This window comes from Otolemur garnettii, unplaced genomic scaffold (genome assembly GCF_000181295.1).
Source record: "Otolemur garnettii isolate 467f Iridium unplaced genomic scaffold, OtoGar3 scaffold00050, whole genome shotgun sequence".
NCBI classification, from domain to species: domain Eukaryota; kingdom Metazoa; phylum Chordata; class Mammalia; order Primates; family Galagidae; genus Otolemur; species Otolemur garnettii.
The window spans coordinates 1,637,998-1,650,945 of record NW_003852445.1 but is presented as its reverse complement, the minus strand read 5'-3'; the positions used below and the strand labels follow the sequence as shown (position 1 = coordinate 1,650,945).

Below are 12,948 nucleotides of genomic sequence, written 5' to 3'. Positions count from 1 at the left end.
GTCATGGAAGAAGCCCAAGTGCCCATCGATCCACGAATGGATCAATAAATTGTGGTATATGTACACCATGGAATATTATGCAGCCCTAAAGAAATATGGAAACTTTGCCTCCTTCATGTTTACATGGATGGAACTGGAAAATGTTCTTCTTAGCAAAATATCTCAAGAATGGAAGAAAAAGTATCCAAGGTACACAGCCCTACTTTGAAACTGATTTATAGCTTTCACAGGAATGTTATAACCTAATTATAGCCTTAGAACATGGGAAGGGGGGTGGGAGAGAGGAAGGGAGGGGGGCTTATAGGGGGAAGGAGGGTGATTGTTGGGGTCACCTCTATGGTTTATCCTACAAGGGTACAAGTGATTCTTTCTAAAAGCAGAGTATGAATGTCTTAACTCAATAACTAAGAAAATAACATGAAGGCTACATTAACCAGTTTGATGGAGTATATCAAGGTGTATATGAAAACACCACACTGTACCCTGTGATTGCATTGATGTACACAGCTATGATTTAATAAAAAAAAAAATGAGATGGGACCTTCAACTGGGCAAGGTAGCTCATGCCTGTAATCCTAGCACTCTGGGAGGCTGAAGCAGGACAATCACTTGAGGTCAGGAGTTTGAGACTAGCCTGAGCAACGTGAGACCCTGTCTCTACTAAAATAAAAAATCAAGTGGGTGTGGTGGTAGGTGCCTGTAGTCCCAGCTGCTTGGAAGACTGAGGCAGGAGGATAGCTTGAACCCAAGAGTTTGAGGGTGCTATGAGCTAGGCTAATGCACAGCACTCTAGCCTGGGCAACAGAGCAAGACTCTCTTAGAAAGAAAAAAATATAGAAGTGAGACCTTTAAGAGGTGATCAAGGGGGCAGCACCTATGGCTCAAAGGAGTAGGGCACTGGCCCCACATACTGGAGGTAGTGGGTTCAAACCCAGCCCTGGCCAAAAACTGCAAAAAAAAAAAAAAGAGGTGATCTAGGCTCAGCGCCTATAGCACAGTGGGTTTATGGTGCCAGCCACATATACCAAGGCTGGCAGGTTCAAACCCTGCCTGGGCCAGCTAAAAAACAATGAGGACTGCAAAAAAAAAAAAAAAATAGCCAGTTGTGGTGGGTGCCTGTAGTCCCAGCTACTTGGGAGGCTGAGCCAAGAGAATCGCTTAAGCCCAAGAGTTTGAGATTGCTGAAAGCTGTGATGCCACAGCGCTCTTGGGCGGGGTGGGGGGGGGTGATATAGTGAGACTCTGCCTCAGAAAAAAAAAAAGAGGTGATCAAGTCTTCACAGGTGGGATTAATGCCATTATGACAGGAAAGGCGATCCCCTTGCCTGAGCCTCCCAAGTAGCTGAGGCTACAGGCGCCTGCCACAACACCTGGCTACTTTTGCCTCTTTGGCCTTCTGCCTTCTGCAGTGTGATGATGTAGTAAGGAGGCCTGTGCCAGCTGCTGGTGCCCTGCAGTTGACTTCACATCCTCTGGAACTGTGAGTGAACACCTTCCTCTTTATAAATTAGTCTCTGGTATCCTGTTAAAGAGCACAATGTAGACAGCCTGTTTGCGGGACCACAGCCACATAAACTAAAGAATAGATAAAAATATATCCTTAATAGTTCAAGAAAGCAGAGTAAATCTCAGAAAGTAGATTCTTCCTAAGATGGATGGTATTATTTCCTAGGTCTTTATGAAACCCAGGTCTCTATCTTCTCATAGGTGCTGTAATTCAAAATACAACAAAGTAATGTTTTCTACCAAATGTTAGCAGCATTTAGACTTTTCAAACAGTTCTAAAATATTTCTCCATAGTGGCGTATTTTGAAGAAAACAATTTGATTTAATGAATGAATTGCGCAGTCAGAAGGGCTTTGGCCTTGGTGTCATGAGACCAGGGTTCTAGCCTTAAAGTGTTACATTAGCGCTGAGTGTGATTTTCAGCAAGTCCCTTGAACTTCAGCAGTTTTACTATGATTTTCTCCAATATCTGAAGATTTTTGCAGCTCACAAACTACGATTAGAAAATCTTCCTACTGATGGACTGTCTTCTTAGATAATAACTATGCCTCTTCATTAAACATTGCTGTATGTAACAGGGCATATTTCCGCAAACATCTAGAACTAAAGAGTATGTGGGCCCTCAGGAGCATCAAACAAATGATTGAAGAAACACACAATAACACTTGTATTTAATTAGAAAAGTGTTTTAGTTTTATAGTTATAAAATACCTGAATGCTTCATATCATTCCTTGAAAAGACCTTGTAACCTTGTGCTTAGCGCCAGAATACATACACTGCCTATTTCTGTTCTCTTTTCCTAGTATTTTGTTTTCAATCTGTAACTTGTAGTCACCAATTCCCACGTGGCCCCTCTCCTCGGGCAATTTACATTTAGGCCACATTGCTTTTAGGTCAGCTTCACTGAGACAATGCCAGGCTGGGGTTGTCTGTTGTTTGCTGGCTTGAAAGCCTAGCCAGATTGCCCACTTTTGCTAGGGTGGACAGGGGAGGAAGGAGGAAATATAAATGATGGACTTACTGAGACCCTGCTTGTAGCTCTATAGTAATACTATACCTGAGTGGTGATATAAGCTAGAAATGACTGGTACATTCCACATGAGAGTACTGCTCCGATACTGCTTTAAGTGCCTCCTGAAAACAAATCTTCATTGCACACCAGATGGACATGAAACCCAGATTTATTAAAATACCCTTAGCATATTTACAATTGAAAGCCATAAATGCAATTCTCTGCAAATTCCCAAAAATAGAGTTCTATCTCTTAAGTTAACAGAGGTATCAACACATTAGGATAAACATAATCACAGAGATAGGATTCTTTGCATAGACAATCTACATCTTCCAACCAATATATATTATGTATAAAAATACACTTGATATGATGACCAAGTAGCGTCAAGGAGGAAAAAAAAAATATATATATATATAGTATACAACACACACACACATATTTTCGTTATGTACAAATCAATATTGGTTCCTTCACTTTTTCTTTTTAAAAATAAATACTTCATTTGGTTGCAAATGACATTTACAAATTCAACTCATGAGCATTTCTCAGCTTTGACAAAATTAAATATGCAAATTAGAAATATTTTAAAAATTTAACGGGAAAAAAAAATACCTGAATCCAATTAGCTTATTATGTTTAAAAATATCCAAGAGCATGTAAGGTTTCACGTCTATAAAGTGCCTTCTCCTTTCCCAAACTGTCTTTGTTATTGCTTAAAATCCTTGAAGATTATCTCTACATGTTGGTCTAATAAATAAACAGAAAAGCCAGCATTTTACCAGGTAAAATGATTGACTATTTAGGACATGCATATGCTTTTGTTAAGTGCTTTGAAGAGAGTAACAGTGACTGTTAATCTGAAAATAACCACAAAGTGGCCACCTCCTGATTCAAATTAGGGGTAGATGCTTGACTCATGAGTAAAAGTCAGGACGGAGTGGCAATAAAAAGCCTTATGATTAAAATGTCTGTTTGCACAAAAATAAGTCAATTTGCCCAGAAGCACAGAAATTTACTTGTGATTCAACAATATAATCTTATGTATCATAGCTGGTGACCTGATGGGATTTATAAATTTATCAAAGTAATGACTCCTAATTAGATGGTTGAAAGTAAAATCTATGAGAAATTGAGAAGGACTTGAATGACCAATCCCCACTCTACTCTTCTTAAAATAAAGTAAAATAAAATGAAAAAGAAATGTATTTTCCATCTCTTTTATGGATTTTCCTTTTTGCCCAAGTGATGAGGTGATGCTGACATTAACAAGAGGCAGCCACAGCAGAGTGTCTCACACGGGCTCCTTGGTGACAGTGGAGTGCCCTGTCCAAATGGCTAAGGAATGGAGCATGGGGTGTGAGGAGATGAAGTTAGGGCCTAAGGAGACATCAGGTTGTCTGTGATGCAGGGAGATGAAAAAAGCTGGGCTGGAAGAAAATGTAAAGTAGGGGAAAAAATTAGCTGTTTGGCTGTGAAGGAAAAGGAGGCTGAAGCAGCAATATTGAAAGGAGAGACGTGAGATGAAGCTAGATTGCATAAATGACCTTGAACAAGCATGGATAGAACAGGAAAGTTTCTGACAGACAGCCTCATACATATGAGATAGGTAGAGTTATGAAACCAAGCCCAGAGTGGTTTTACCAGGGTACCTGCTTTTCTAGCACATTGCCTGGCACTTATCAGGACAAGATAAAGGCCACTCTCATTCCTGAACAATGAATTGAATTTCCCTGGCAAAGTTGCCGATGGTACAACCACAGCAAAAAACCGCCAGCTCCCTATTGATGCACTCCATCGGCATTGCACTGGCCTTCTGGCCTTCTTCAAATTTTTCTCTCCTTCCTTGTCTCCTATTTTCCCTTCTTATCCCATCACTCTCAGTCTCACAAGCTGAATGAAGACAAGTGCACGGATCAAATGCATTTTAGAAAGTGGCATCTAGGAGGCCAGGGAGTTGCTAAGAAAATTAAGCCCTAAAGCACTTGAGATCACTAACATTTCTGTTAGCTCTGATTACTGATACTAGGATGCTGACGGACTTGCCTTAGGTTCTGGGCATGCAGGCCAGTGCTTAGTTTTCAGGCCTAAACACAATTCCTAAACACACCCTGCTCATGCTGGGCTAAGTTAAAACTCAGTGAAAAGACTATCATCAATCAGTGAAATGCTTTCTCTAAAGTTTCTTAAAAATTATTCAATGTCTCATTTTAAAAGTTTCTACCTTTCCAAGAGTATCTTAGATTGTTTCTTTAAAGGGAAGTCCTTTTTTCTTAATGCATATACTCTTGAAAAGTATACATACAGTGGACAGTAGGCCATGTTATTTGGGTCCTAGGAAATTACAGAATTGCAGGACTATAACAGTACTGATGTTGGAATAGATCTATTGCATTGGTAGACCCAAAAATCCTACTTGTGTGATTGTGAGCAAACAGGAGAACTGTTACTAGACTTTCCCTCTCTCTTGCTCACAGATTGTTTTCAGTGGAAACAGAAGCCATTGGAGGATGGTGCAGAACACGTCTCAGTGGGGCTGAGACTCCCTTCTTTAAGACTTTGTAGTTGGACATCTGAAGAAATGAGATTATATATGGGACAAGTTAGCAAGAAGAGAGGGGAAAACAAGAGCCTTGAGCAAATTCTCATTAACCTTTACTGAGCATCAACTTGAGTTGGAAATGAAGGCTGTGTCAACAATGTAGTACTTTGGTGGACTTGGGAGGGGGCAACTCAGGTCTATAATACGGGGCTTAAACTGGGTAAGAATAATGGAGATTCTGCTGCGGTGTCTAAAAACACTAATGTAACACGTTTCACTGGTGTGACACAACCACTAGATTTTCCCAACAGACGCAGACAACCTTGTTCTTTAGAAATAGGTTAATAGGCATTTTACTGCAAAGTGTTAGTCCATTCACTAGGATGAAATCCAAAGTGGGCTGTGTTTAATTCTCAAAAGTTTCCATTTATTATTCTTCAGCATCGGTTCCTTAAGACAGTGTCCTTTGGAGGGACACTGTGACATGGTTACAGTGACAGTCCCGCTTACCTTCACTCATTTTTGTGGCATCTTAGAGACCGGAAGTGGACTGCAGTGACCCCCTGATAACACCGTAACGATGGAGCACAGATGGCTGCAAGTGGAATTTGCTTTAAATTGATGAATTCCCTTGGCTTTTCTTTGCACTTAAGTGAAAATGAAGAGAAACTATATAACAAAGCAGCATGGAAAGCTTCCTGCTCACTGTGAACGTCAAGCCTTCTGAGTCGTATAAGTTTCTCATCAGCTTTTCTACTTTGCTTGTCTCAGTCCTTAATTTTGAATAAAAAAAAAATCCAACCCGGTTACTGTATTCCTGCCTTCTGAGCCATTAGAAAGGGTGGTTAGCACCTGCAAGGATATGGCTTCTGTGACTTGGTTTCAGCCTGCCTGTGCATTCTTGATTTCCACAGGTGGCACCCTATTAGGATATGATTCTGTTTTCATTAGCTGAACCTACTACAGGGGTGTCCCTGGGGGGGGGGGGCTGATGGCTGGCAGCCCCTCCTGGGAAGACACTCAGGTACCTAGCAACTTCAAGGGATCTGAAAAGATGCTGGGGTGAGGGGAAGGCCACACATGGCAGCTGGATCAGGGAGGAATTTAAGATTCTTGCTCATCTCTGGACTGTCTTCCACCAATTGTCAGAGAAACATTGGCCTCTCTTCCTTCCAGGCCTATGAATGACTGTCTTTGATCTTATTCTCAATCCAGCTTCAATCAGCTCTCCTCTCCCTTTATAAGACAGATTCAAAGGAAGGTGGCTTGAGGGCAAAAATGCCCTGGAGAGGCTCACGTGGTTTTCCTCTGTGACTCAGTGGCCGGGGTCAGAAAGGCTGTCCTTATATGGTATTGCACTCCAAGTTTTATATTAATGAAATCGCCATGTTTTCATTTTGATGTAAAGAATGTTTCTCCTGCCCTTAAGTGTTTCAACATCAAGGACTTCTGCTTCATGCTCTGTCACACGCCTGTGATAGAAACTTGTGAGTTGCACGTATTCTCCTTCCTGGAGGTGGCATGAGGGGTCCAGCCATATAGTGACAGGACGTGATGTAGAACTCAGCTGTGTAAGAACAAGGCATTGCCCATTCACGAATGGTTTGAAACGTGAAAGGTGCTCTGCTACTGTGTCACTTGTCCAAGTAGGGACTCTGACCCCAGGGCCACGCCTGCTCAGGGATTACAGCTTCTTCCCGGAACTGAGGTGCAGAATCTCAGCTGGCCCAGGAGAAACACAAACAATGGGCCTTGATTAATGACTGATAACTTCTTGCACCCTAACTTGTTCTCCAGGATGAAGTTTATGGCTATTTATTTCCTTCTCTAGCCCTGTGCAATTCCATTTTTTCTTTCTTCCATTATATGAACAACAGTGATAACAAAATCATTTTTTTCTATCCCGGGAAATATGTCATCTTCGACTTCCTCAAAAATAATTTTGGTAAGTTGCAACATTTTTGGTGAGAAAGATGCTACAGAAACTTGCTCAACATGATCAAAGTTAAGAGCAATAATCAAAATACAGTATGTAAAGACCAAGTCTTCAACTCTCCCAAAGTAATGGTCATATAAGGTCCTTCTCTTCTTCTGTCCCAAGGGGACGTACTTGTCATCCAAGCTGGGGTCATAAAGCTTGAAATTGAGCTTAAAAAGAAAAGAAAAGAAAATCTTGGTATTTCTTCTGGTCTTATAATACAGCGGACTCTGGACCTCTAGAAGCAACTATCAAATGTTCTGCAAGGGCCTCTTCAATAGCTTTTCATTGTTCCTGTGGCTTAATGAAGGACTTCTTAAAGAAGGCACAGAGAGTTTTCTGTAGATGACCTCAGAAAGAGATGAGGAGAACAGACACTTAGTAACACATCTTCCAAGAATAACCCACAGCACTGGCGTCACCAAGGAGCACGTTAGGCCCATGATGTCTCCATTGTCATCCTCTTCCTGTGCCTCCGCCTTAGTTGGTGGTTACACTGGCTTCCTTCTGACGCAATCTTTCTTTCTGTTAATCAAAAAAATGTATTACCATTTCTTTCATTTTTCATTTCTCAAATTCTAACACATTTTTAAAATTTTGGCCTAGAATGCTGAATAGAATTTCATCAAATACCCAGAAATGAGACTATGTATTTCTATCCCTCTTTCCTTAAGCTCTCAGTTACCTGCTCCTCCCAACCTGTCACCCTTACTCCTCCAAAAAACAAACAAGTCAACAATCAGCCAATCAGCTGGCTATAATGCTGACCTTTTCCATCAGGATGCTCTGTTCTGTTCTCTTCTTTTGTGATAAAGACGCCACTTTGTAGCACTATTCAAAGACTTCTCCCATCTCCACCCTTGGCCCACTGATAGAATAAGGGAATGCTCAAGAAATAGTTTGTAGGGAGTCTAGGTACAAAAAACATTCGCTCCCTCTCTTTTTTGACATTCACTGTCTCTTAAGTTGAACATATTTGCAAATGATCAACTTGGCAGGACTGAACCACAGTTGTGTACAATGGAAGATAAGCAGATTTGCTTTCTGCAGAATGGCAGGACCTTCTGTTTGCCATGGGTCTTCTACTCTGTTCTTTCTGGGGTTCCTCCTGACACACAACCTTCTAAAGGAAGGGCATAGAAGTCTTCTGGGAAGATATAGAAATAGATTAGAGTAGACTAGAATATACTGAATAGAACCATGGATCCTTGCTGTGTCTGTAATGCTAGAGAGGTAAACATATGACGTACAGCAGGAACGAGTGTGCCTGCTCTTAGGGGAAGACAAAAAGAAGGCTAAAAAGGAAAAGGGAAAAGTACACTCTTTTGGAAAGAGCAGATATGGAAAGAGACCCTTTGGGAAGGGCTGCTTGTGATCTGTGCCATATGATGTTGAAGTGAATTATTAATTGGTCTAGATATGAACCTAAGTTGATGATTCTTAGACACCTGTCCTCAGTTTGGACCCCATCCTTGGCTTGTCAAATTGAATCAGGGATTAGTTTACAAACTCTTCTCTAACTTCCATCCACCTACCTACAAAGAGGCAAATAATAATAATAATGATTTCCTAACAAGTTGAGGATCACAACTGGGGGCTTGCTCACAGTGGAGGTCAATCTAGAAAAGATGCCACAGTAAATCCACTGTCTCCCATTTGTCTGCAGGGCTGACCCCATTCTCTCTGTCTTGGGAGGACAAAGTTGCTCATAAAAGTCAGGACAGAGGCCCAAACTAAAGGCCTGGAGAAGGTGGTAGAGGCTGATGAAGGAGCCTCTAAAATGAGATAAAAATGAGAGTTGAGCCCATTGTCACTGAAAATTAATTATACTCAATGAGTATAACGAATGCCCCATACAATGAGCATACACACTGTGTCCATTTAGGTTGGGGCTACATACCTTAACTACGGCTTTACCTGACCAAGCTGTACGGGCCTGACTTCCTCATTTCCCATTCATCAATCTCAAAGAACCTTCATTTAGCTGCCAATGGGAGTGTTAGAAGAGCCACCATCATCAGTCAACAGAAACAGGCTTGCTTTATAACTTAGACCCCCAACTTAGATCTTCAAAAGATTTAATGCAGCCGAGAAAAGGTACTAGTAATCTAAAAGTATAAAGTAAGTAGTTGTGGGACAATAGGACCCAGGGATGGTAGGGTTTGAAAATCCAAGTGACAAGGGTGATATTATCTTTTATACTCATTGCGGGCCCCATTGCTGGGTCACCCAAAGCTGCTGTAATTCATAGTAATAAGAAAAATAGATAACATTTATTGAGCTCTTATTATGTACTTCACTTTTTTTTTTTTTTGCAGTGTCCTTAAAATAACCTCAAGCAAAGGTGATATTTTCTTCTTTTCACTGAAGAGAAACAAAGTCCACTAAGGTTTTATAACTATTAAGTAGCAGTGCTGGGATTTGAACTTACACAGTTTCATCCCCAACATCCCAGGTTCCTAACTATTTGGCTATTCTGACTATTGTCTATAACATCTATGTAGATGTTCGCTGCGATCCCAACTGAAAACTGGACTTTGGAGGACAACTTGCTGTCAAATCTAGAAATACCAAGGAAACTTGGTTTCTAAATAGGGAGAGAGTTCTGGTTTTTGTCACTTGTGAGTAGGCTACATCTCTCTGCATCTCACTTTTCCCAACTGCCAACACAGGATCATCCCTGCTCTTTTCTTTAATGGGGCAAAGGAACTGATGAGAGTGATTGTACTTAAACATTTCACGAAAAAATACTTTGAGATAAGGGGGGACTGTGGTGTGAATGGGGTGTGGAAAGATGTGAAATGGCAAGTGACTGAATTTGGTGGATCAGAAAGGACCTGTCTTGAGCTTGCAGGAAAGACCTAGGAAGGAAAGACCTAGGAAAGACCTAGACCTATGTTTTGCCCTTTCACCCCTACATATTCTTTTTAGCCATGTGCTACTGTGGGATGGGAACTGAGAATCTGGATATTACATTTCATCCCTGAGTTTAATCTTTTCAATTTAGACACACTCCTAAGCTGTAATGAAAAATCTCTAGGTTACGCTGAAAAACGCATCTCACCAGACTAGCAGTGGGATTGATTTTTTTGGTCTCCACTTTCTTCTCTGACGTCAGCTTGCTGACTGATTCCTGAGCCCTTTTCAATCTGAAATAGAAATAGGGAACAGGGAACAGAGAGGGGAAAAAATGGAAGGAAAAAGATAAGGAGAGAAGTCAGTTTAAACAGAAATCCAAATGCTTCTGAATTAACCAATCAGCACTTTGAAAATATAGGAATGTTTTTTCCAAGCTTCCCATTATTAAATTCAAACTCTAATTAGGCATGAAGATGACTTCTCTGCTTTATCAGAACTAAATTTTCTTCACTAGCTGAGGGGCTTACCTAGATGACCTTGGGAAGTCTGTGTTTTTGTGAACAATACGGTGGTTTCTGATGAATAGAATGCTATGTGCACATAGCACTGTTTAATTCAATGTTGGTTGGCTTGTGATTGACTCAGCAGATAATACTGAGACAATTTTTGAAGAAGATATGAAACTAAAAATATTAAAATTCACCAATTCACATCAATTATGTGAAAAGACAGCTTACAGGATGAGAAAAATATTTGTAAATCACGTATCTGATAAGAGACTTGCATCTAGCATACATGAAGAACTCTTACAACTCAAAAGACAAATTACACGTCCCCTCCCCCATCAGGCCAAAAATTTGAATGAACATTTCTCCAAATATTACATAAAAGTACTCCATAAGCACATGAAAATATGCTCGAGATCATTAACCACCAGGAAATGCAAATCAAACCCCCAGTGAGATACCACAGTGAGATATAGTAGTATACTACTAGGATAGCTAGGTTCAAAAAGAAAGACAAGTCCTGGAGAAGAGGAAGAAGAGAATTGGAACCCTCGTAAGTGGTTGATGGGACTGTCAATTGCTACAGGCACTCTGGAAAACAGTTTGGCAGTTTCAAAAAATGGTAAATATTCAGTTCATACATGACCCAGAAACCGAAGTCCACATAGAAATTTTCATATGGATATTCACAGCAGCATTATTCATAATATCCAAGAGCAGAAACAACCCAAATTTTCATCAGCTGATGGACAGATAAACAAAATGCTGTATATCTACACAATGGAATACTGTCGGGCCTTAATAAGGAATGGAGTGCTTGTGCAGGCTGTCGCATGCAGGAAGCTCACAAACAGTGTGCTCAGGAAAGAAGCTGGTCACAAAGCATGCATGATGCCATTGATATGAAACGTCCAGAGCAGGCAAACTCAGAGAGACAGAAAGTGTATTAGAAATGCCATGAGCTGGGGCTGGGGGCAAAAGCAGAGTGACAGTTACTGGGATTTCTTCTAAAATTAGATAGCAGTGATGGTTGTACATCCTGGTGGATACACTAAAAACCACTATAACAACAAGTGCTAAAATGTACACTTTAGAAGGGTGAATTTTATAGTATGTGAATTCCATTGCAATAAACCTATTTTTTAAAATTTAGCAATTCAATAACCTGTTAGTATTTCTTACCCATCAGGCCAGCAAAATAGGCAGTAACCACTGTTAGTCAGTATGTGGGAAAATGGGAACTACCACACTGTGCCACAGGGAGGATACGCTGGTACAGCTGGCGGTGGTGCTATCAAGTAAAACTGAAAATATGCACACCCCATGAGCCATCAGTACCTTTTGTAGGGAGATACCCCAAAGAAACTTTTGTACCCAGACTTTGGGCTTTCACTGTGGCGATATGAGCAATAGTGAAAAACTGGAAATAACCTCATTATCAGGTTCAATAGGGTAATAGACGTATGATAATAGCAAATAACAACATTTATCAGGTACTTCATCTGGGCCAGGTACTGCTCTTTGGATTCATTTGAAGTAAACCATTTAATTTTCACAACAACTCTGTGAAATAAAGATGTTTATTATTTCTATTCTACAGGTCTTAACCGTCATGACTGAGTTCAATGTTGCTTATGTATTACATTCATTCAATGGACTAGATCTAGGAAGTCAACAAGCCCAGATATCAGAAACTTGATACTGAGAGAATGAAGAATCCTGCAGGGAGATGGAGTGAAGAAATCACCTAGCATGATGGTCAAAATTCAGGCTCCAAAGCCGATCTGTAGAATTAATTCTCAGCCCTGTTGCTTATTGGCTGTGTGGGCCTACACCTCTCTGTGTGCCTTGATTTCCTAAAAAAGGGGACAACAATAATAGTCGTGGCTGCTGCGTAGAATCACTGAATGAAGATGGTGCTGCCTAGGCACATGGTAATCACTGAATAAAGGTAACCTACTATTGTTACTATGTATGTACCATGCTTACATGTTCTTAAATTGTACCCACAAACCAACGTTGCTCACAGATACACGCACATATATGTAAACATAAATCAACATATATGTGGATTTACATCCACATATGTTAGAGTATTTAGAAAAGATTAGAAAGTTACTAATTTCATGATAAAAGTTAGTGTTAAAAAGATGGGAGAAGAGAATGGGATGGGGGTAAGATGTCAAGTACAATTTCATTTTTATCCACAGTGCTTTATCTTTTTAATTAAAAATTCTTAAAAAAATATGCGACAAATGTCACTAATTATAATTCCAGGTAGTGAGAAAATGAATGTGCTATGCTATCCTTTGTGTTTCTATTTATTTTAAAATTTTCTTCCAAAAGTGTTTCAAAATGTAAAATATATTTAAAGAGCCACCAACTCACACATATTTAAAAAAAGAAACATGTTTTTTTCTCCTGCTTCTCAAAAATCTTTTGTTCCATATTAACTATATACTCGTTAGCATTTACAAGTGGCTTGAGTGGCTTAGCTCTCAGCTAATTTTACATTCTTGGCTTAAAATGCACACTTAGTGATCT

At 40.2% G+C, this 12,948-nt stretch overlaps 1 protein-coding gene across 2 annotated transcripts in view; it reads right to left on the bottom strand.

Moving 5' to 3' along the window:
- Positions 1 to 7,519: 7,519 nt before the first annotated feature.
- The window catches only part of FMN1 (formin 1), a 370,390-nt gene continuing 364,961 nt past the window's right edge, over positions 7,520 to 12,948 (bottom strand). For both annotated transcript variants that reach the window (XM_003791683.1, XM_003791684.2), the window contains 2 exons: positions 10,104 to 10,188; positions 7,520 to 7,564 (listed from right to left, as the gene is read on the bottom strand). In XM_003791683.1, the coding sequence (XP_003791731.1) occupies positions 7,520 to 7,564; positions 10,104 to 10,188 (130 nt within the window). The remainder of the gene's footprint in view (positions 7,565 to 10,103; positions 10,189 to 12,948) is intronic.